The following is a 25,527-nucleotide window of genomic DNA, read 5'->3' as shown; positions in this document are numbered from 1 at the left end:
AGCCGCTGCTCTGGCCTGTCACTCATACCAAACTGCTTTTCACATTTTAACTAGGTCGACCCCTAATCTGTCAAATCAAATGGCAGTTTATTTATTATACAAAGAATAGAATCCAAAACATTTTTGACACTTGAACCACCCTTAAAATGTCTGAATGTTATTGCATTTGACAATAAATTATCAAAGCAAGTAGAATTATTTTAAAGATAGCACAAGCATACTTTAAGCAAAACATATCACAAAAAGAAGTCTTTTAGGTTTTTGTTCAAAATTAAAATAAGTATTTGGACTTTCTAGTTCACAAACTTATGGAATATCTCCAGTTAATGTGATGAACTACACATGGGGTTACACTGCTGGAACAACAGTGTGAACTTGAGGGAAGCTGACTTCATACATCCACTAAAAATGATTACGGAACCAGCTGGTTAAAAGTCATTGCTGAAATGGCTAGAAAAGTAAAAGGGAGTTCAGAGAAAAGGTCTTGATCCATTTGATTTCGGCCTAATATTTTGTAATCTACATTAAGTATCCAAATGATTTTGGGGGACATTATATCAACCCTTTTTAACCAGTCAGTAGCAGAATGCCCGTAAAATGTAATCGCATTGGCATGTTCACGCGAGAGCAGACGCACACGCGACACACCCGGAAGAGCAGCGATGTTTACAAAGGAGTAGGAGGAATACTGTACAGAAGCTTTGTTGGTTTTGGTTTAGATCTGTATTTGTATCTGTTTGTTTACTCACAATGGGGCATTTGTATGGTCATCCTGGATGTCTCAACTGAGAGAAAAACATGAGATTACGTCTGTAACATGCCAACAGGAATACGTCACAAGAGAGACCGTGTGACCTCCACCCTCTCGTGAATGTGCTTACTGCTGCTGAACGGAAGCAATGATTTATAGTTAAAAAGTACTTAAATATGTATCTTTTGTGCACCAAAAGTGATCGTTTTGCTTTAGACAACATTATTTTAACCAGTGTTGTCATTTGGAAGACGTTTATGCTGACTGTCTATGATTTCTGGAGCTTCAAAAGGTCTGATCACCATCCACTTGCATTTTAAGGACCTACTGAGCGAAGATATTTTTCCGTTTTTCTTCAAATGTGTTCTGGTGAAGAAAGAAAGTCATACATATCTGGGATGGCACGAGGGGAGTAAATTGTCATTTTTGGGAGAACTATCCCTTTAAAGTTTTTTTTTTCCATTTAATTTTTTTTTTGCCGTTCAGACCACAAACAATTAAACTGATTTGTGTCAAATACATCAAAATATATAAATAAATCAATCAAACATTTTTGCTGCCTGTCTGAACAAAGTCATAGTTTGAGTAAAGACTGTGAGCAGGTTAAAGTTAAAAGTAATACTCCTAGTTCATCCAAAATTTTTTTTACATTTTGTCATCATTTAAATGTCATTTTGACCCATTACCTTTCATCTGTGAAACACAAAATGAAATGTTAGGCAGAAAGAATATTCAACAAAAGAATGATGATCTATACTGCCAAGCTTCAAAAAGAACAATATTCATATCAAAAGAGAAGGGCTTGCCAGAATGTGAAGGTATAAAATGACACGTTCCCATAGTCTGGTATGCAAAAACCCTTTACTTTTGAAGGTTACTAAACCACACTTGAGGAAAACACCAGTATGTGTACTGTTTGTATTTTGGAGTGTAATGGGGGGTTTTATTCTACATTTGGGGGCTCCACCCTCTTGTCTTCTCACATAATCTCTCAACATTATAGAACTCGTATGACTTTCTTTCTTCTGCATAACACAAATAAAGATATTTTGATTGAGATATGAAGTGTTTATTTTAATACAATAAAAGTCAATGGGGGCAAACACTTCCAAGCTCCAAAAAGGACATAAAGGTAATCCATTTGACTCAAGTGGTTTAATCCGTTTTGTGAAGCGAAATGATTGGTGAGAACAGGTCAAAATATAACTCCTTTTTCACTATGAATCTCTCGCTCTGCACATGCGTCAAGTGCGAGGAAGCGTAATCAAACTTCAAATCATGATCGTACCTTAGAGACTGCAGATGGCACCTGCAGTCACACACCTCGGAGCAACTGATGAAGTTCGCACATCCACGAGGAGATTCTTTTGAAACCCCAGAACAGAACTTCTTTTAATGGGCGATTTGTTCAAATTGAGTTGAAAATGCTGTTTGTGGAGTTGGAACACCCAGTTTGGGCTTCTTTAGATTTTCATCAAGATCGATGGATTTATTTTTAATGCAATAAGTAACTTTTTGATCAAAACAGGCTGATATAAAGTTTGATAAAAGATATATATATATATATATATATATACATACATACACACACACACACACACACACACACACACACACACACACACACACACGTATTTGGACCAATAATTTAAGCAGTAAAGACGCATATAGCATGTTTGATGGTAGTTTTCATTTTTACATGCCACATTTCTCAGGCTTTATAAGTGTGTTAAACATGGGAGGATGTACATTCATTAACCTGTTACATGTCCGACCTAATCATAGAGGCCAAATTAATCAAGTTAAAACTGGTTTTGTCAATAGTTCAAAAAGAATCTAGTACCTACATATAGCCAATTTCTTCTCTATAATCCAAAAATAGCCCTTTAGAATAATTTGTCTTTACATAAACATTATTACATTAATAACATTAATTTAATGCTAATAGATCATTTAAACCGCAGTGCTGCCCATATCCACCAGTAAAAGCTGCTGATCAGTAGAACCCGGAAGCACGGTGTGACATCACGTTAACTTCATATAGAACCGTTGTATAAAAGTAATATCAAACTAGCAATCGTGATGCAGTACTAAATATCACCACAGCTGTGAATACCCGAATTCAAGGTGATATTCAGTACAATAACGCTGTTGTTCAAGTGATCAAGTACACTACCCAAAATTTAGGCACCTTATGTCTATAGCAGGGAGAGAGAGGCAAAATCCGTGGAGCGGGAATGAAGCGTATTCAGCGGTAGAGAAAAATATTAATTAGCGTGGTGTGTACAGCTCCGTGTCTATTTATCTACCTATCTATCTATCTATCTATCTATCTATCTATCAAAAGGAGACACTTGTTTCCATCTGTTTTGTGGTAAAACAAGAGCACTGGCAAAACAGAATCTGTATTTGGGCCTCCTTCATATTTTACATGCGGTCACTGACATTGGCTGTGTCTCGTTCAGAAGGATGCGTCCTCCGGAGGTTGTATTTGTCGGCCGCATCCGTCATCGAGACGGTCTCGTTTCAGAAAAGTGAGTAGGACACTTTGAATGCAGCCTTCAAATGCGACCTTCTTTCACGGGAATTCAGAGGATGCATAAGGTGTATCCTTTGTGGGCACTCACAACCCAAAATTCTTTGCTTTAACGGAAATGTCTAAAAAAAAAAAAATCAAATTACGCCAATTTGCCCATAAATATGATGTTCAAACGCAAGGAATGTTAATTCCCAAGTTGAAAGTACCTCAGTAGATGGGTGCAGAGTATATATGTATAATTATATTAATAAATAATTAAAATAAAGTATTAGACTAAAAGTACACCTGTAAAATCTATTTTCTTTCCTCTTTACATCATTATAACTCTCCTAAATGTACCTCATGCATTCCCTTCCAGAGGGACTTTGTTCCCTTCTCACTCAAAGCGCTCGCGCTTGTTAAAGTGTGGCGTGCTGTAATAGCAACCATGTTACGTTACGTTTCCGTTTGTCCTACGATGGCAGTCTCGTTTAAACGAGGCTTGTTTAAAGGAGGACACTCGGTATACTGCAGCCTTCAAAGGACGCGTCCTACCTAGCATGCAGCCTTCCAAATGAGACACAGCCTCTGTCTCCCCTTGTGCTATTCTTTAACTGGACGCTGAGAAGGCCTTTGACCGACTTGAGTGGGAATATCTGTGGTCGGTTTTGTATTACATGGGACTGGAATCAAATTTTATTGACATGATTAAAGTTTTATATGCAAATCCCTCAGCCAATAAATCCCTGTCAATAAACCATTTCGACCCCTATATTGGTTAATAACATGCAACATAGCATATCACTCTATGTTGATGATATACTGCTATACGTGGACAATGTCCCTCAATCCCTCCCCTATTTGCTAACTCTATTTGATGACTTTAGTGCCCTGTCGGGGTATAAGATCAACTGGTTCAAATCTGTACGGATATTCTGCTCTTAAATTCTGAAATGGAGAGAATGGTCTTGTCCATCACTGTTCCAATAGTCAAACACTTCGAATACCTTGGAGTTGAGATCTATCCTTCATTACACAGCATCACAGTAAATAACTTTAACAACATTTTTAAATAGGTGGATACAGATTTAAATAGATGGATGTGCTTTCCTAATTAACTTCGAGCTCACATTTCCGTGAGTAAGATGAATGTGCTTCCTCGAACCTTTTTAGCTCTATGATCCCTCTCCCATCAGGATATTGGGACAGACTCCATACTAAAATCTTTAAATTCATATGGAAAGGGAAACAGCCGCGTATTAAGTTCTCTACTCTGCAGTGTGACAAATCTGTGGGGGGCTTGGCCTTACCCAATTTTAAGCTTTATCACTACTCTTTTGTTTTGCGATCTATTCCTGCTTGGCTTGGCTCTGACACTCCAGTATCTTGGTATCATCTTGAAAAAAGTCTGGTCGCTCCATACGATCTGCAAGATTTAGTTTACTCTGGTATTCCGTTAAGATACTGTAAGTTATGTTTTGGACCCATAATCACATACCTTCTCACTACTCGGCAATTAGCAGAAAGACTCACAAATTCTGTAACAAAGTGGCATTTTCACTCTCCTATTTTCCATAACCATAAACTCCTTACAAACAATACCCCTTTCTTTTTTCCAAACTGGAGAAACAAAGGAATACAAAGATTAGGAGATATCTTTAGCAAGGATGGCCTATACGTACATTCCAGGATTTACAATCTCAATATGACTTGCCAGGATCATCTTTTTTTTTTTTTCTGCGTCTTTGTTCAGCAATGCGTACCTATGGCGTTCCTTGGGGAGTAGAACTCCCTATACACCCTCTTCACAAATTACTTGATATTGGGAACAAAATGAAAGGACTAGCATCTGCTATCTATGTTTTTCTTCTAAAAGCCTCATATAAACCTCTTGCAGCTATTACTGTTTGGAACAGGGATTTGAATCTCACAGGTGAGGAGATCTGCTGGGACCATGTCTGGAATAACATCACTCTAGCTTCCAAAAATCCTAATCATCAAATTATCAATTTTATTTTTATCCATAGAATATACCTAACCCCTAGGAGATGTTATCAAATAAAACTTTTCTATAGTCCTTTATGCACGCTCTGCTCCCAAGGTGCAATGGGTACCTTTCTACATATGTTTTGGGATTGTCCAGCTGTAGCTCACTTCTGAAATCTGATTGCTTTATCTTTGTCCACTATTCTTAATATGAATATACCTTGCTCTTGTTTAATGTTCACTCTAAACGATGATTCCAATTTTAAGTTTACATTACAACAGAAGCGGATCTGGTAGGCAGGCCTCACTGTGGCTAAAAAGATGCTGACGCTACGTTGGGAGCCTCCTCATTCTCTTTCTTGGAATCATTGGGTTCTTGCCTTTCTGGACATTATTTATATGGAACGCTCTATAGCTCGGATCCATGGAGCTGGGGGGGCGGTTGCAGTGGAGGCTTGGACTGCTGCTGGTGAGGCAGTTAAATCCCTTTTGAACTCTACTCCATAAACTGCAAATTGACTGTATTATTTAAGTTCCCCAGGGTTAAAATGGAATGGACAATGGGGTTATCACCAGGAGGGGGAGAGGGGGTTAAAACAAATTGTTGTATGAAAATGTGTTATCTTTGTTTATTTGTTTAAATAAAAAAACATTTGATCACAAAAAAATCTGTATTTGGGTAGGTATATTTGTGTATGTATATCTGACTCTGTGAGCCCAGTAGAACTGGTGAAAAGAGTTCAGTGTGAAGAGAGAGAGAGAGAGAGAGTGAGAGAGTTGACACTGTCGAGCAGCACTGCCTGCTGATTGTGATCAGAGAATAGACAACAATTCTGCTCTTCTCTCTCTCTCGCTCGCTCGCTTGCTCTTAAATTTCCCTCAGGATACCTCATTAACAACATCTCTCTTTTGGCTGCACTCACAAACACTAATCTCACAACCACACACAAAAAAACCCACAAACATGACACACTCTATTCAGCTGGAGAGCACCTCCTATACTTTGGCTGGCCTGACCCACATCTTGTTATAGTCTCAAGTATGCTTAGCCTTAGTAAGTCCTGAACACACCACTGCCACTTTATTGGCAGCTACTTGCCGGCCTGCAGCCCCTGGACAGGAGGAGGGATAAACAATTATTACACTGTAATATTTTTATTTAGTTTTTCTTCCTGGGTAGTAAGTGTTATTTCCTAATTGCTTATGCCTCAAAACTATAGAAAAAGTTCCCCACAAACTTTGCTTTTGTGACCAGGACAGCAATATTTTGAAATTTACCTATTTCCAATGAGAAAACGGGCTAATGTGTGTCTTTTTGTTCACATAAAGTCCGAAAAAAAACAACACGTGAATCCAAATTAACATGTATTTATACTAAAGTAATATTCAAAGCTGTGCTGGTCCATAATGGTAACAAGTACCCGTCTCTTCCCCTGGCTCACTCAGTGGACCTCAAAGAGGATTACAACAGCATCAAGACCTTGCTGGATGTATGAGGAGTACGGCTGGGAGGTCATAGGAGACTTCAAAATGGTGGCATTCCTGATCGGTCTCCAAGGAGGTTTTACCAAGTTTCCCTGCTATCTTTGCCTTTGGAACAGCAGGGACACCAAGGCGCACTACCACAGGCGGGACTGGCCACAGCAGACCGAGTTCTCTGTGGGGAGGAACAACGTCAAGTGGGAGCCACTGGTGGACCCCCGGAAGGTGCTGATGCCAAAACAATTTGTCAGAGCTCTAGATAAGGAGTCGGCAGCCTTCAAGTACCTTCAAGACTTAAGTACCTAAGCTGTCCAAGGCAAAGGTCAAAGCCAGTGTCTTCGTCGGACCACAGATAAAGAAGGATTTTGGATTCATATGTTGTTTTTTTTCCTGACTTTATGTGAACAAAAAGACAAAAATACGCCCATTTTCTCATTGGAAATAGGTACATTTCAAAATATCACTGTCCTGGTCACAAAAGCAAAGTTTGTGGGGAATAATAGCCATTTTCTATACTTTTGAGGCATCAGCAATTAGAAAATAACACTTACTACCCAGGAACAAAAATTGTGTTACACTGCGTTATTTAATGGAGCCTGTCTTCTTCCTCTCTGTCTGTCTTGTTCTTTCCATTTCAGCACTGTTACACAAAGTAGTCTGTTGTCTGCTGGGCAACATTCTAAAATCATGTCATTTAGCTCTCATCCTCTATGTCATTAGCTTCGATATTTCCCTGTGGAGTTAAACATGAAAAACAGCAACATTTTTCCAAATAACTCATTTCCTCTCAGAAGGGCTCCTTTAGAGCTAAAAACCAAATCTGAGAGCTCACAGCTACAATATTTGGCCCACTCCAACATCCCAGCAAAGTGATTTTCACTTAACTTCAAAAGCAGTCAAACAAAACAAGAGACAATGAGTGCGATTATATGCACACCAATATGCTGACAGCTACCAAAAATCAGCTTATTAAAAAAAAAAAAAAAAAAATCAGACAACGTAAGAAAACAGTAATGGACTCAACACTTGTAAAGGGGTTTACATGCAACAACAAAAAATATCTGGGTAATGTGCAAAAATCTATCTGACAACTGTTTTTGCTTAAACCATTCATGACTTTACCCTGATAAAGGAAAGCCGTTTTGGGCATTTACATTACCTAACTTGTTGTCAGCTTAAGCATAATTGGTGTAAGATAATGCATGTTAACATGCACATTTTCAGCAATATTTGGGAAAGCTCTGACAACCTCTTTTCTCACCTGTGCATTGATATCCATTGACAAATCCTGGCCATCCTCCATGATTTTCTCTTCTTTCACTTTTTCTTGTTGTTCATCCCCTAGCCCTGCATTTGCCCAAGAGTGGTTGGAAATCTCTTCCTGATCCATTGCCTCCAACTGAGGCAACAACTCATCGCCCAAAAGGTCAGGAGCTTCACCCAGGTCCTCAAGTCTTTCCCCATGTTGCTCTCCAAGCAAGGCCTCCTCCAGAGCCTGAAACCCACTGCTGCTACTTTCACTCTGGTTTGTAACTGTATGTCCAGCCATATCACAGTTCCTCTGGTCTACCATGGAGAATGAGTTTAGACCATCTGAGAACATCTCAGAGGTGCCGAAGGTATTCTTGGTCAATTTGGAGTTCTGCATGCCTCGGAATTGGCACTCTTGTGCTGGAATATCAGGTATTCTGACTTGTTGCTGTTGATGTTCCATTCCGGCAGTAGACAGGAATGGACAACTGGTATCCAACAGGTTTGGGGATGATGATGATGGGATGGCAGTTGAAGAGTCTGGCAAAGAAACTGGGGCAGAGGAGTAAGATTGAGTTGCATTTACTACAGGGGGAGGCTGAGCAGGAAGAGAGTAATGAGCAATGGGATAGGATGAGGCATGGCTGACTGAGCCGGATGGGAAAGAATGGGTTGGGAATGGGAAGCCCAGGTCTTTGTCCTGCAACCCTGGACCCGCAGTAAAGCCTTGGACCTCTTGGGCCACCTGAAACCCACTGTGCTGCTGGGAGGACACAGGCATCACTGAGGCCTCAAGATAAGGTTTAGACTGTGAATGTCCACCCTGGGCAACCGCAGGGTGGAAGGGACTACCCTCCATGCCGAGGGAGTTATGGTGGCCTTGCTGGGAATGATTTTGGGGGACATTTCCCTGATAGTAAAAGCTAGGATGTTCCTGATAGGTCTTGACAAGATGGTGCAAACCTTGATGGGCTGTCTGTTGGTGTGGGAGGTGCTGGTGGTTTGAGATCGGGTGTTGTCTCTGTTGAAGATGTTGCTGACTGTATTGCTGATGCTGATGTTGACCTTGATGCTGTTGAAATTGTTTATGCTGAACTTGATGAAGTTGTTGGTGGTGTTTAATGTGCTGATGATAGTTATTCCCATTTTGATCATGGTTTCCCCACATGAGGCTGTCGTTAAGAAACATTAGTCCATTAGTCTGCGGCACTTGGTTCAGAGTATGACCTTGAAACTGTTGCTGCTGTGGCAGAAATGCTCTTCCACCATTGTTACCTCCTTCTGTAGCAGAAAAGGATTGTGCTTTCATAGTGTCAAAATGCCCCACAGGTTGACTATAGGGTATCTCATGCTGGATGGTAGAACCTGAAGGTCTGGACCCTGCATCCACCTGTAGAGGCTCAAAGCTAGGACCCAGGTGAAGTTCATCTTCCAAGGACACAGTCCCAGGGGTAAACCCTGGGTCATCCTGGACTAGGCTGTCAAGCCCTCCCCCAAATAAGTTAGGGTCATCAAAAAAGTCCATGATGGGGTCAGTCATAGTATGAGTTCAGTGCATGAAGTGTCTTCCCCCCTCAGTGGCCCCTACAACAGGACTACTGAGTGTAACAGGGAGATGATCAGTATCAGAGTCTCTTGAACCGCTGTGTGTCCATCATCATGAAAGACTACAGTCTAGAAATAAAAAAGAAACACAATTACACTTAATTATAGATACTAGGGATGTGCCCGAAGCCGAATTCCTTATTCGGAAAGGTACGAATAATGACTTTAAAATGAATAACAGATTCATTCCGAATAATATAAAAAAATATTTGTATGTTTGATTATCCAAGAGGCACAAGGATAAAGCGACATTTTAAATAAACATAAAAAATTACAAAGAATTTATGAATCTGTGCAGCCAATATTTCTAAAGTGTAAACCTTATGAATGAAAATGCGCACGTTGTGATTTAGAATCGGATGGGCGCGTTCTCGACTCCATTTGCGGTCTCTGTTAATTGTGCGCATCTGGAGTTTATCAAGTGTACAATTAAGATACGACATCATATACACGTTCCACTTCTTGAATGTCTTTGTTAATGTATCACACGATTCACACGTGATACCCATTGTATTCATGTATAGTCTAAACCCTAGTGTGATGTCAAATTCCTGACCTGAACGATAATTTCACGTCGGAGCCCGTCTATGTCTTTTAAAGTTGACCACATTTATATCCACATCAGCAATTAAGAAAATTATCGGGTTAAGACTTTATTCCAAAAAAAAAAAAAAAAAAAGTAAAAATGCTCCATAAAGGTTTAAATGCTCCACAGAGTATATCTATTCAGAAAATTCCACCTTATGTAAAACGAAGAAACTGAAACATGCTCCATCTTTTTTTCTCCTTTAAACTGTGCTACCTCTGGTAAGGCACTATATAAATGTAACATTATTATTATTTAACTAAATAATGGAGTCTTATCATAAAAAATCCTGATAGACTTATGGGACTTTCACCTGTTTGTAGGCTATATTGATTTTAATGTTTGAATTTGTATTTATTATTCACTGAAAAATGTGTGCTTGACATTTCACATTTTGCTTGACACCTCCTGCTTTCAGAAAAATGTTGTTATACATGCACAGACAAATGAAAATTCTGTTTCATGTTAGGGCTGGGTGATAAATACCGATACTGTTTTATCGACGGTACACCTTTATCGATAACGATATATATTTTTTCTATATAACGCTCGATATTTTCACTTAAATGCATTAAAATGTAGATAGACGTGAAGTTTGGCTGCATGAACAACCCTCAAGCGTGCGCCATCCCTGGATCATAAACAGCTCGATACCGAATTATGAAACATTATACCGCGATAATTTTTTTTGCTGTTTCGCTCAGCCCTATTTCATGCAGATATTAATATCAGAAATACCAGGAGAAATCACAGTTAATGTAGCCTACAAATTCAGCATCATCTGGTAAGAATGAAGAAGGTTTTTTAAATAACAGTTGTATAATAATAATAATAATAATAATAATTATTATTAGGATATTATTATGAAAAGGCATATACAAGGCACATTTTATTAATAGAAACTATTAATACAAATGTAAGAAAATGTAAGAGTAACATTTAAAAATGGGCATTTCATTTAGTTTTGACACACTTCCGGTTTAAGACCCACCCACACCCAGTTCTATCCGAATACAGAGACAGATACAAATACAGATAATGGCTTCACTGCACACCCCTAATAGATACGCACCATTTATGGGAATAAGAACCATTACAATGGATTCTTCGTAATTATTCATTCAGTGAGTGCATTTTAATAGAAGTTCAAAGCCAAAAACATGGGCTCACTAATACCACATCAGTACATTATTGTTCCAAGAGCTGATACAACTTAAATATAAATGTATTAAAGCTCTATTCATTTTAACATACAACATTGGCTGTTCTCCTAAGGGTGTAATACAATCTTTCAAAGCCATCATTACAGAAGGAGTCCAATTTAAACTTCTCTCTTCCAAAATTCTATACCAGGATAGCTGTAACTAATGCTCTGTTTCAATCAAAGTCAGATGTGGGACATTCTTATTTGATAACTTCCGACCATATACAGGTTTTATCCAAAATTGAAAATGTTTCGGCGGGCACCCAAGCAAAATTACGGGCCGCCGAAATTAAACTTTTTTTTTTTTTTTTTTTTTACTGTATTTAGGCGGTGTCAGACAAAATATTACTCACTCAGAGCAGAGGATTTCATGTCCGACAGTGATCGTCTTGAAATGTATTGTTTAGAGATGTCCCGATACCGACACTGGTATCGGAATCAGGATCGATACCACACTCATGTACTTGTACTCTTGCTCGTAAAAATACTCGGATATCAAAAACTGATACCATCTGACATATGAATTTCATTCCGTAAACATTCAGCGTACAAACTAAAATCACGTTATGCCCTAGTATGATTATTAAACCGCAAAGGCTGCAATTTAATGAACCGCAAAGTTAATAACTTATAAATACAGTATTTCGTTTGCATGTGCTGCACGCTTCAAATGTGAGCGCTTGTGAATATGAGCCGGTGTTGTGCCGACCCAGGCGCTCATACTTTTTAGAGCTCCTTAGCACATACAAAAAAAACACCATCATGAGCATTGCACGCGCTGTTTGTAGCAGATGACAGGGAGCAGCGCGCTAATTCACTTTGTAGCACGAGGCACATACAGACTACATATTTATTTAACCCTTGTCCTTAGAGGACAAAACTGTCTGCATCAAAAAAACTGCCATAAAAATATTATATATTAATATTATTTTCTACTTTCACTGACTTAGATTTTTTAACCAACATCAGTCCTGATAATAACTACCAAATATTAATTTTCAGGATTTTTACCCTTTAAATGCCAGTTTGTTTACATAATGCCACTGTTGTTTTTACACACAAATTTCTCAATACACACATACAAAACACACTCTGACATCCATACCGACACACCCACACAACTTTAGCTGCATCATTTATTCAATTAGCCTGCAGTGCTCTATAATACAGCAAACAGAAAATCGGAAAAAAGCATGCATTTGCTCCATAGGCTAAACAAGAGAAAAATGGCATCATCTGGTGGAAAATATAAAACAAATTACATTTTGAAGCCAGGGCTCCGCAATGAAAGCGTAATATCATAGAATTCATTATTTTATGCTTTAATAGCACTGGGATCAAATATTGCAGTTTTAATGGGTTTCAGTGGGGACAATTTTGTCCTTAAGGTCCTGAGTGTAACTATTTTGTGTACACAGTGTATTATAGATGTATTATAGGAACTGAGGTTGAAATATCAAAATTCCCCCAAAAATGCACACCTTTGGCAAAATTTATGCCACTGGCATTAACACAGCCAAAAAAAAAAAAAAAAAGACAAAAATGTCCCGAAGGTCGCACAAGGGTTAATTAAATAGCAGCATTTTGCGGTTTAACAATCACATTGGGTCACACTGTGACCTGCTTTTCCGGAAGTGAGAAGCTACCATCAAGAACACACAGAAACGAAAAGAGCTTCACTCCAAAATAAAAGCTTCTGCCAAAATAAAAGCTCAATTTAAATTTAAAAAGGTTCGACAGAAATATATCACTACTGTATAGTTATGTAATATGTTGTATTTTGGATTGTGCCATGAGATTCTGTACAAAAACACTTCATTTGATTAATAGGACTATAACATTGTTGAAAATTATTTATTCTATTTTCATTTGATTAAAGTTTATGAATTTAATGAACTAAAATTAATGAATTAATTTATTTAGTTGAAATAAACGGTTGATATGGAATTTAAAAAAAATAAAACCATATAAATAAAACTAAAAACAGGTATTGGTATCAGCAAGTACCAAAAAGAAACTATCGGTATTCGTACTTGTTCTCAAAAAAATAAAGAAAAAAAAGAAATGGTATCAGACCACCCTGGTACATCCCTAATCGGTATCAGCCATTGAAAAACCCATATCGGTCGACCACTAGTTACATCACTCCATAACAGAAGACAGTACCACAGTTATACTTCTCTAAAATGTTAATCTCCTTGAGTAAGTCTCTGGCAATACATTTTTTCAGAACCCCCTGAGGCCTGAGAGAGGTGAAAGGGGAAGGAATGTCTGGGGAACATTTGGCACCATTAGTGAAGCTCAGAGACAGGAATTACAACAGGCACAGCAGCTGAAGAGCTTTCAGCATAAGACAAAAACCAGGTGCTTCAAACTTCCCTTAGATTTCCCTCAGCTACAGATGAAAGAAGAGTAGAGAAAGAGACTGAGTGAGAACTACATATAATTCTTTGTCAAGTCCTGGTGAGGAGAGCTGGGCAGGAGTGACTGCTTAACTTGAGCTGTGTGGGACGTACAGACAGCTCATTTCATTTCACGCACGCATGCACGCACACACACAACCGGACAGAGAGGGTGAGAGAGAAACATGCTGTCCTGACTGCAGACCAACACCGGCTGTGGAGGAGGTCAGTCACGACCTGATGACTCACAACACACACACACACACATAAAGAGAGATAAACAAAACGGCAAGGCACAAAAATCTGGACATGGTGCATTACTACAATACCAGTCTGTGGTTTCAATCGTTTTCTTTCTCTACTATTACATTTACGTTAGCATAAAAACCATCCACCAATATGAACATTTTTGGCCGATACCAATATTAACAAAAAAATATAGGCCAATAGAGATACCAATATTTTGCTACTTACTTGCTAAGTTTTGCTAAGAAATTATAATTTAAATATATGTACAAAGTTTTTGTTTATTGTACATGGATTGGATCTGTTGAAAGTACGATAGGCCAAAATTAATAAAGACAGCCACAATGAAAGATACATTAAAAACAAAACTAAATATGATTACATCACAACTGATGTGAAAAAGAGGTTATTTTGCATTTCTAAAAATGTCTGCATGTCTGTTTTTGCAGTTCTAAACAACAGAGCTCACATATTATGATAGAGCATTACAAATTCATATTATGCATATGTTTGACATGCTTTACAATTCCTGGACTTGGTCAATAATTGGCTGATAAATATCGGTGGCCGATACATCTCTAATTACAAAAAATTTTATCGACTTTGTACATCTAGACTAAACTGATATAAATGACCCTGCAACAAGGTGGAGTGTAGCCTGTTGGTTTTTCCTGAGCATAGATTTTCACTGAATCACTAACATAGATTGGAACAACTCTATTATACTGTTTTGAAAAGAACTCAGAGTCCACTGTGTGGTTGTATTTAATCTAGAATCTTAAAAAAAAAAAAAAACAACCAGCTCAAAACAAGTGTATTGTATCTTCAATTAGCAGCAAACTCACAGCTCTATGAGGAGGTATTAAATCATACAGGCATATCTGCATCTGTCACCACCTGTGCTCAAAATTGCAGGGCACCTCCCTTTATCTGGGACTGATTTCAGTGAAGCTAAATAACAAATGTTTTTCAAGTACATCTGTCTTAAACCAGGAAGCATCTAGGCAAGTATATTGTAATCAAGGCCTACTGTCACGTCACATCATCTAAGGATGAAACATATATGATATTTATAATCAGGCTATAGGTGAGGCAAAACTTGTGTATTGTGTACTCAGGTTTAATTTACTGACCCTTTTCAAAGACTTTCTAAGCCACTGCAGTGGCAATGGCTTATCTGTGGTTCTTACGAAACATTGTGGCACAGAGACAACAGACCCAAACCAAACAGATTTATGTAAACAGCCACTGCCAACCTTTCAGGTCCAGCTAGTTACCAGTTTTGCTCAGTCTCTTTGCCTGTGAGGACTGTACTGACTTATAAGAATGGCTTCCTAGGCTGTAAGTATCAAGTCAGAATTTTTTTCTTGTGAGAATAGTGTCCACCTCCATAGGCCAGAGGTGTTATCCAGCAACTGCATTAGCCTACAGCTGATAAGAGCCCTGCAGTCTCAGAACAATAGCAGTGCAGGCCATTATCTGTACAAGCAAAAACATGTGTAACTTCCTACTACTGAAAAATACTGCGATTCTCCCCCCAACATATATACACTATGAACATAGTGTAATATTAAAAAAAAACTAACTATTAATTATGTCTTACATATCCACGTCCATAACAGATATTAAAGGGATAGTTGAAGCAGTAATGAAAATTCTGTCATCATTTACTCACCATTTTGTTGTTCCAAACTAGAGAAGTGACTAATACTATTGGTCAAAAAGTAAAAAGCCTTACAGTCCCGCATATCACTTATGTTACACAGAAGAGGCGATGCAATGACGTGACGTCAGTGCCTTCGGAGCGTGTTACCAGGCTTGCCGTCATCTGGCTGTGTACCATAATGACCCCTGCCCATGAAGATAGCTTGATTTTTCTACACAAAAATAATTAGGATTGCCCAGCAGCTCAATATGTGGGTAGGCTATGTTTTATTCTTTTATTGTTAAACTGCGAAATGTTCTCCCCTCGTATGTTAATTTGGCATGCAAGCGATCTATTCAAAATGTGTTTGTTACAAAATATAAGAAGTCTACCGCTGTTCATTCAAAGGTTGATGTAATAATTATTGCTAAATATGCACATCTGTCATGGGAGTTTGTTTTGTTTCAGCCAGTATAAACCTGTGTCATGCCTGTTTGATCACTTGTTTGATTCATGGCTTATCGTTTAACAGGTTAATAACTGGTTAATGCTGCCGATTACCCTTTCATCCGTGGAACCCAAAGAGGAGATTTAAAGCTGAAGTAAGTAACTTTTTCTGTGTTGAATACTTTCTCCTTTCCCAACTAAATATGCATAGACAACTACACTCACTGACCACATTAGGTACACCTGTACACCTACTTATTCATGCAATTATCTAATCAGCCAAACATGTGGCAACAGTGCAATGCATAAAATCATGCAGATACAGGTCAGGAGCTTTAGTTAATGTTCACATCAACCATCAGAATGGGGAAAAAATGTGCTCTCAGTGATTGAGCATGGCATGATTGTTGGTGCCGGACGGGCTGGTTTGAGTATTTCTGTAACTGCTGATCTCCTGGGATTTTCACACACAACAGTCTCTAGAGTTTACTCAGGATGGTGCCAAAATCAAAACAAAAATCCAGTGAGCGGCAGTTCTGCAAACAGACACACCTTGTTGATGAGAGAGGTCAACGGAGAAGGTAACTGAGATAACAACTCGGTAAAATTATAGTGAGCAGAATGTCAGAATGCACAACATGTCAAACCTTGAGGTGGATGGGCTACAACAGTAGAAGACCACGTCAGGTTCCACTTATGTCAGCCAAGAACATAAAGCTGAGGCTGCAGACTCCCCAAAACTGGAGAGTTAGGGTGCTTTCACACTTGGTTCAATTGCTTGGACCGAACCGGAGTTTGTTTCCACCCCCTCCCCCTGCTGGTCTCTGTTCACATCATTTTTTTGGGTCCGAACCACAGTCCAATTACATCATCAATGTGAGTATAAGCGGCAGCTGTTTACTACTGTAACTAGACAACAACTCAAGAAGACATCAGCTTCACTGTGTTATTGAAGTATTCAGCTCTTTGGATTTACCACCAAAACTTTACATGCACAAAACAGCAATTATATTTGTCTGCCACAGATGCATTGAATGGGCAATGAAGTGAAGAATATTAGCGTTTGTCTGCCGCGAGCCAGCGGATGCATTGCAAGAGTGAGGCATGTGAGCTGCTCTCTGAAGGTGATTTATTTGGTCACAAGCTGGTATGAGAAATTAAACCATAATAATTGCGATCGGGAGCCTGCAAAGATGCAAATTATACGTCATCAATAAGGGTTCACTTCCGCAATTTGGTACGATTGTGTTCATATTAGCAGCGAACCGCACCAGAGTTCACATGAACCATACCCCAGACCACCTTTTCAAATGTGGACCCGCAAACCGCACCAGAGTTCAGAAAACAGCGTTCACACCACCCAAACGAGCCGAACATTGGCGTCATTCGAACTCGGGTGCTCACCAAAAGTGCTAGTGTGAAAGCACCCTTAAAGACTGGAAAAACATAGATTGTTCCGATGAATCTCGATTTCTGCTAAAGTACACAAATGGTAGGCCAGCTGCAGCCACAGCATTCTGTTCTTGGCTGACAGAAGTAGAACCCAACGTGGTCTTCTGCTATTGTAGCCCATTCACCTCAAGGTTCAAGATGTTGTGCATTCTGAGATGCTATTCTGCTTACTACAATAGTACAGAGTGGTTATCTGAGTTACCGTAGCCTTTCTGTCTGCTCGAACCAATCTGGCCATTCCATCCACAGAACTGCCTCTCACTGGATTTTTTTTTTTTGTTTTTGGCACCATTTGGGGTAAACACTAGAGATTGTTGTGCATAAAAATCCCAGGAGATCAGAAATACTCAAACCAGCAATCATGCCATGCTCGAAATCACTGAGATCACATTTTTCCCCATTCTGATGGTTGATGTGAACATTAACTGAAGCTCCTGACCCGTATCTGCATGATTTTATGCACTGCAGCCACATGAATAAATAAGTGAACCTAATAAAGTGGTCAATGGCAACATGAGAGTGAGTAAATGGGGACAGAATTTTCATTTTTGGGGGAGTTACCCCTTTAACCTACATTTCTGCATTATGCCTAATATCTCTGGATCAGGAAAAGTCACTAATCAATCAGTTAATTCAATGTGTTTCACAATTCTAATTCACTAGCTTTTTCATGCCAGCAAGACTGCACATGCACTAACAAGATGAGGCACATCTGGGTGTCAGTGCTTCTGGTCTTGGACTGCACGTCAACACATTTCCGTTGTGAAATTGCCCTGTGACAGAAGCAAAGTCATACATGATGGATTGTGACTCATCTAAAGAGCAGGTAGAGGTTGCCTTTTGCCAGAGACCCGAGACCAGTTTCTTTGATTACGGCCAGGGTTTTTTTCTGGGGATGTGTAAAGCTGATCCTGGACCACTGCTATCAAGTAACCTCATTTTCCCACAGCACAGGCAGCTTTAACCAACACAACAGGTGGCCAGTAAAGTTTCAACGACATCCACATCATAAGTGGAACAACAGAACGAAGATATGGTGTTCTTATCTCTCTCTTTCAACACTTTACTTGCACCATGAGGACATTGTTCTCTTTTTGGAAAAGTGAAAGTTCAACCAAAAAATGAAAAATCTACCATCATTTACTCACCCTCCTGTTGTTGCAAACCCGTATAGCTTACTTTCTTCTGTGGAATATCACAGGAGATGTTAGGCAGTTTGTTAGTCTCACCATTCACTTTCAGTATATCTTTTTCAATACAATTGGAAGAAAGTGAATGGCGACTGAGGCTGTCATTCTGCCCAACATCTCCTTTTGAGTTCCACAAAAGAAAGTAATGTATTTTTGGAAGAACATGAGAGTGAGTAAATTACAACGGAAGTTTAATTTGTTGGTGATCAGGAACAACCCATGCTCTCAATTATCAGCCTTCAGTTATTTCTTTTAGAATGAGATTCGAACAAGGCTAGCCTTGAACAAAACATCACACTCAGTGTTTTCATCCAGGAAAATCCTCAATCTGCATTTAAACTAAACTCCACAGTCATTCAGGTCTTGCAAAAAAATTCAAAATGAATGCAGTCTAGGTTTGACAATCCTTTCTCTATTCTACGTGTACTTTAAACATAAAGGAGGGAGGATCAGCGTAATCTTTCATAAGAGTGCACAAATAATGAACCTCCTTCAATTGTGGAAAGACAAAAGCCACTCCTTAAAAAGAGAAACAGAGAGAAACAACTGCTTGCCAGTGCATGACACGGCGCAGGAAATATAACCATAACCCATAGTTTTAGACCCCGTTTACACCTGGTATTAAAGATACGTTTTGGGTGATCCCACCACATGTGGTCAGAGATAAATACAGTGTAAACGGGGTCTGAAACATTTTGTGATCAGATCACAAAAACCACATATGAAGGTAGTCAAAAATGCATGTGACCACATCGCATTTGAGTTGTAAACGCTAATCCGTCCTGATGCTTCCAGGACAGAAACGAGGCATCACCCTCACCTGTCAATCAACCGCTGCGCTAAAACAAGAGTTTAAACTTTGTCGGTTATGAGAGGCTTTATACAAGCATGAATAGTTTATGTAAAATTGGATATAACTTAACAGAAAAGTTTAGTATGCGATTTTATCACACTGCTTTTTACAAGAAAAGGAGGGACAAGTTTAAATTATTTTTTGTGGTAATAAACATAATGCCACAAATTCTGTTGACTGAACATAAAGATGCTGTAAGTTATTTTTTCATGGTAAGTTTTTCAAAAAAATGTCCCACTCCCTGAGAGATATTAATGAAATAAGTGTCGTGAGATATCTCACCTGTCTCTGCGACAGCTCTTGACTCCGTAAACAAAAAAAGCAAACAAAAACGTGTCCGCGGGCCGTGGTCTCTGCCGCTTTCTGCCTGTCAATCATTTTGCGCATTCTCAAAGTATTGTAGTTGCAGCGATTTATTGAAGCTTAATGCCATTTTTATGCCATGTTGCTCATAACAGTTGTCAGTTGAGAACACAATTTTTTTGCGGGTTTTGGAAAGAGGGGGCGTGGCTAATACAAACGGCTCAGTTTGACAACTTGTGGAAATTGTAGAACGGCTAAAATCGCTTATAGCACCTTCAACGTGCAGTTACACAAATGAGAAACCCTCCCCGTGAAATCCAAACACAAGCGGTCACAGGTGACGCATTTAAGTGACCAGATGTAAGTGCTGTGTCTCACCTGACCACATGTGATTGGATCACCCAAGATGCATCTTAATATCAGGTGAAATTGGGTCTTTGTGTAGAAAAGATAGACCATTAAGGGAATATTCAGGGTTTAATCCAAGTTAAGCTTAATCGACAGCATTTGTGGCATAATGTTGATTACCAAAAATATTTATTTTGACTTGCCTCTCATTTTCTTTAAAATAAATAAATAAATAAAACTGGGTTCCAGCGAGGTACTTACAATAGAAGTGAATTTGGCCAATCTGTTAACGTTAAAATAATCATTATTTCAAAAGTATAGCCACAAGACATAAACAATATGTGTGTTAAGTTACATGATTTTATTGTGATAAAATCACTTACTAACTTTTTCTGTGTAAAGTTATAGCCAATTTTATAACTCCGTTGCATGACGAAGTAATGTCAACAAACTCTAAAACCCTAAAACAACTGTAAAAAACAAAACAAAAAAAGACCATTAAGCAACTTTAAAGCTCACATTAATTCTTCTGTTAAAACTAATATATTATTTAAATGCTTTTATAAAATTACAAGCTTCACATTTCTGTCTTTAAACCCTCCAGAAATTGGCCCCATTCACTTCCATTGTAAGTGCCTCACTGTTTTTGTTTTGTTTGTTTTTAAGAAAAGGAGGGACTATTCGAAATTATGTTCTGTGGTAATCAACAAATACTGTCGACTGAGCTTTACTTGTATTGAACCTGGAATATTCCTTTAAGTTCTGCACCAACTATTAACATCTCAAGTCATCAACACCAGTTCTTAGTTGATGTAAAAAATGACACTGCCTGGCCAAAAGAGTCGCCGTTTGGAATTAAATAAGTAGATATTTAGGAGCCTATGACTGGATCATTATTGCAGTGATTAATTTTCAGCTGGCAACAATTCTTTTAACCAGGGGTGGGCAACTATTTTGGTAAAGGGGCCACATCGGGTTTTAAATAGTGCATAGGGGTTCACATTGTCTTCCTTTTGAGATACCATGTTCCACATTGATTTGGTTTTTGTATCTTTTAAGCCCAGAAATAGTTGTGTACTCAATTTTCTGAAGTGTATGTGTTACTAATGGGACTATTCTGCAATTGCCTAAAGTATTTTATTGCTCTACAAAAGGTAGATATCAGGCATTAAACAAACTGAATAAAGGCTGAGCTTATTATAAATTATTTATTTTACCATCTCTACTTCCCTGTTAATTTATTGTTCAATTTAACACTCTCTACATCAGGGGTCTGTTTTAATAAAAAACAAAAACAAAAACAAAAAAAAAACAGAAAATTATAGAACTTTTAATGTTTGTCGCCAAGCGGGCGAGATTACATATTTTATTCTCAAAACATTACCCGTTTACACACTAAACTTTCCATTCAGCACACAACTGAATAAAACAGGCTGCATGACTATAATAAATGATTACTGCAAGAGTTACATTAACATATAGGTGCGAGGGGACTTCATTTCTAAATTGCACAAATAAAAAAATACATACACATATTCGTCTCTCACTTGCCTTTGCTCGCGTGTCAATGATTACCCCACGTGTCAATGCCGAGATCTACTTTAATATTTAATTTCATCACTGAGAAGGTTTACCTGCAAACTTAGCAGCACCAAACATGCAGCAAGCAGCCTCAAGAATGGACAAGAGTGGCCGTATAACACTTTTCCTTGAGCAGAATATTGCACTAGATCGCTGAGTTTGTTCAAAGGGGAAAGCGAGAGCTAGAAAGAGCACACTCATGTGCATGGTTGCCAGACTGCATAAAATAAGTATAACATTAGGTGGAATATTTCCAATTGCTCAAGTATAAATCTCAAACTGGGGGTGTTGCATCTCTTATCTGGCAACCCTGAGCATGTTAAACGCTTGTGGAGGCGCGTTAGTACCAATTCAAGATAGCTGAAATATCCAGTGCGAAAAAAAAAAAAAAAGCTCTTTAAGTTGCCCAGGTCTGCTTTTTTTTCTTCCACTTTTCTCCCCAATTTGGAATGTCCAATTCCCAATGCGCTCTAAGTCCTCGTGGTGGCGTAGTGACCCGCCTCATTCCAGGTGGCGGAGGACGAATCTCAGTTGCCTCAACGTCTGAGACCATCAATCCGTGCATCTTATCACGTGGCTTGTTGAGCGCGTTACCGCGGAGACGTAGTGCGTGTGGAGGCTCATGCTATTCTCCATGGCATTCATGCACATCTCACCACGTGCCCCTCCGAGAGCGAGCACCACATTATAGCGACCACGAGGAGATTAATCCAACGTGACTCTACCCACCCTAGCAACCGGGCCAATTGGTCGCTTAGGAAGCCTGACTGGAGTCACTCAGCACGCCCTGGATTCGAACTTGCGACTGGGCCCCACCCAGGTCTGCTTTTAACCCTAACTGATGCAGTGTGAAGCTTCTTATTTCTTAAACAACCATGTCAGAAGACGTATCCCGTGGTCGTGGAAAAGATGTTACTATGTTTCAGAATGGGGCAAATTATTGGCCTGCATCAAGCAAAGAAAACAACTAAGGAGACTGCTAAAATCACTGGAACTGGGTTAAGAATTGTCCAACGCATTATTAAAACCTGGAAGGATAGTGGCAAACTGTCAGATTACGGAAGAAATGTGGTCGGAAAAGAAATCCTGAATGATCCTGATCGGAGATCACTAAAACGCTTGAAGTTACATCGTAAAAAATTTATTAATGTTTAATAGTGAAATTAAGAGCATTTCCACATGCACAATGCAATGAGATTTTACAGGATTGGGACTAAACAGCTGTGTCGCCACAAGAAAGCCACTTGTTATTGAGGCTAATCTGAAAAAAATCGACTTCACTTTGCTAGGGAGCATAAAGCTTGGACTGTGGAGCAATGGAAAAAGGTCATGTGGTCTGATGAGTCCAGATTTACCCTATTCCAAAGTGAAGAGGGCGTCAGGGTAAGAAGGGAAGCGCATGAAGCAATGCACCCATCATGCATAGTGCCCACTGTACAAGCTTCTGGAGGCAATGTTATGATCTGGGGTTGCTTCAATTGGTCAGGTCTATGCTCAGCAGCGTTATGCGGCAATAAAATGAAGTCAGCTGACTACCTGAATGTACTGAATGACCAGGTTATCCCATCAATGGATGTTTTCTTTCCTGATGGCAGGGACATATTTCAGGACAGGACGTCAACGCCAAGGTTCACAAGCTCAGATTGTGAAAGAGTGGTTCAGGGAGTATGAGGAATCATTTTTACACATGAATTGGCCACCACATAGTCCTGATCATTAACCCCACTGAAAGTCTTTGGGATGTGCTGGAGAAGGCTTTACGGAGTGGTTAGACTCTCCCATCATCAATACAAGATCTCGCCAAAAATGTATGCAACTCTGGATGAAAATAAATGTTGTGACATTGCATAAGGTTGTCGAAACTATGCCACGACGAATGCGCGCCGTAATCAAAGCTAAAGGCTGTCAATGTAAGGCTAGCTGAACATGTTTGTCTTTTCTTGATCTATAATGGAATAGTGCTTCCATTATCTGTCATCTCATCGTGACTCAATGCAGATGATATTCAAGCAGACAAAAAAGTATGTAGGCTCACATTATACTATGCCTGCTGGAGTCAAGTGAGTGTCTTTTCCATTTACTCAACACTGAACGACATTTTGCTTCCTGATGTAAATTCTGTCAACACTTCAGACTGAGATAGTGTTTAGTGATGGTCGAAGTACGTCTCCAAATTCAAGCACTTCCTGCTCACACAGTTGATTCTGGTTGACTCTTTGTTTACCAAACAACACTCCTGTCACAAACTATCACTTGGCAGAATCCCTGTAGTCATCTGATATTGGAGGTTGAATCAAACAACACTTTAAAGAATGCCTGCATCTTTCCTTTCCAGATTTCACTAATTCAATCCACCTGTTAGGCCAGTTTCCGGTTAGAAACTATGGGTTTGTTTGATTGTTTGCTTTTCATGCCATGCCAGCATCAATGGCTATTTTCACAGCCAACACAACTGAAAACCAATATAAGATGTTTAAGATCCATTTACATGTATGTAAACAGATTATGATTATTGTCTGAGTTAAAATAAAAACACTCAACTTATTGTTTGAAGAGGACCTGTTAGATTCCTCAGGATGGAAAGCAGATAACTAGAGTCCTTTATCAACATGTTGGCAGCCTGTAAAATTATATTAGGTTTTGGGTCAAAAACAAACAGTTAGAGGGCAAAATATTTAACCGAGGTCTGCAATTAACATTCACAAAAAGTACCAAAAAGCACCATGGTACTACATTTTGGACATGCACCGTGTAAATACCACATGACATGAGGTATATTTTGGAGTACCAAGTAAATACCATGGTACATACATATTGTAATCATTCAGTATCATGATATTTGCCAGCGGTGTTATCATCTGATTCCATTACTGTACCAAGGTACCACCAAAGTGTTTTTTGTAAGGGTCAGAAACCTCAGCATATCATCTGTATACTGTAACTCTTCCAATGGTCAAGCCTCTTATAAATCTCACCTGTCCAACTGATTACCTCTGTGCTGGAGAAAAAGTGAAACTACACTCCAGTACTGATGAAATCACTGTACCACACAGAACATCAGTCTTCATCATCGCCAGCTTCAAACAGCACACTCGTACGTGCTCTTCATGTTTTCATAACAGCGAAGGAAGAGGATATTCATTTAAATTAACTCGCGTGTTCCTCCTGTTATATTCGTCCTGGTCGAAACGAGGCAGCACTCCGGTCTACTTCCTTCAGTGTGGTCGTTCGCTGTTAATTCAGAACCACTAGAAACCCAGTGTTGTCCATGCGCGAGACTTTCACGTGGAGCTCGTTTCGTGACAGTCTACCTGAGTTCAGGTGCCGCGAGCACACTGAGCGCTTCATCAAGGCAGGGAATCCCTTCAGGCATCTATCTATCTATCTCTCTCACTCTCTCTCTCTCTCTCATCAGGACTGACAGCCTCCTGAATTTCAGCACTATCGCACTCTATATCTACACTCTCATTAGCCAAGGAAAGGAAATAAATAAGTGAACTTACCCAAACGAAGCCAAATCCTCCTGTGAGAACGCGAGCATTTCAGGAATAAAATAGCGAAGTTTTGACGTAGTTAATATCGCGGCTGGGCGGTTCCAGCGCTTCTGACGTAGGACGATGATAAAACATATATTTGCATATTAGTTAAGTTCTCTGTGATTGGTCAAAGCTGAATTT

General features: G+C 39.2%; 1 protein-coding gene across 7 annotated transcripts in view; it reads right to left on the bottom strand.

Moving 5' to 3' along the window:
* Positions 1–25,467, bottom strand: part of LOC127415925 (chromodomain-helicase-DNA-binding protein 9-like) — a 116,567-nt gene extending 91,100 nt beyond the window's left edge. For 4 of the 7 annotated variants that reach the window (XM_051654942.1, XM_051654968.1, XM_051654986.1 and 1 more), the window contains exons 1-2: positions 25,354–25,466; positions 7,999–9,662 (exon numbers count right to left, since the gene is read on the bottom strand). In XM_051654942.1, the coding sequence (XP_051510902.1) occupies positions 7,999–9,528 (1,530 nt within the window). In that variant the 5' untranslated portion in view covers positions 9,529–9,662; positions 25,354–25,466. Of the gene's footprint in view, positions 1–7,998; positions 9,663–23,885; positions 24,336–24,391; positions 24,471–25,353 lie in introns of those variants that run through there. The other 3 variants (XM_051654950.1, XM_051654976.1, XM_051654958.1) reach the window with 3 other exon arrangements.
* Between the last annotated feature and the right edge of the window lie 60 nt (positions 25,468–25,527).

Source organism: Myxocyprinus asiaticus, chromosome 2 (genome assembly GCF_019703515.2).
Source record: "Myxocyprinus asiaticus isolate MX2 ecotype Aquarium Trade chromosome 2, UBuf_Myxa_2, whole genome shotgun sequence".
Classification (NCBI taxonomy): Eukaryota; Metazoa; Chordata; class Actinopteri; order Cypriniformes; family Catostomidae; genus Myxocyprinus; species Myxocyprinus asiaticus.
The sequence above is the reverse complement of the archived record's forward strand: the minus strand, read 5'-3'. Positions and strand labels throughout refer to the sequence as shown.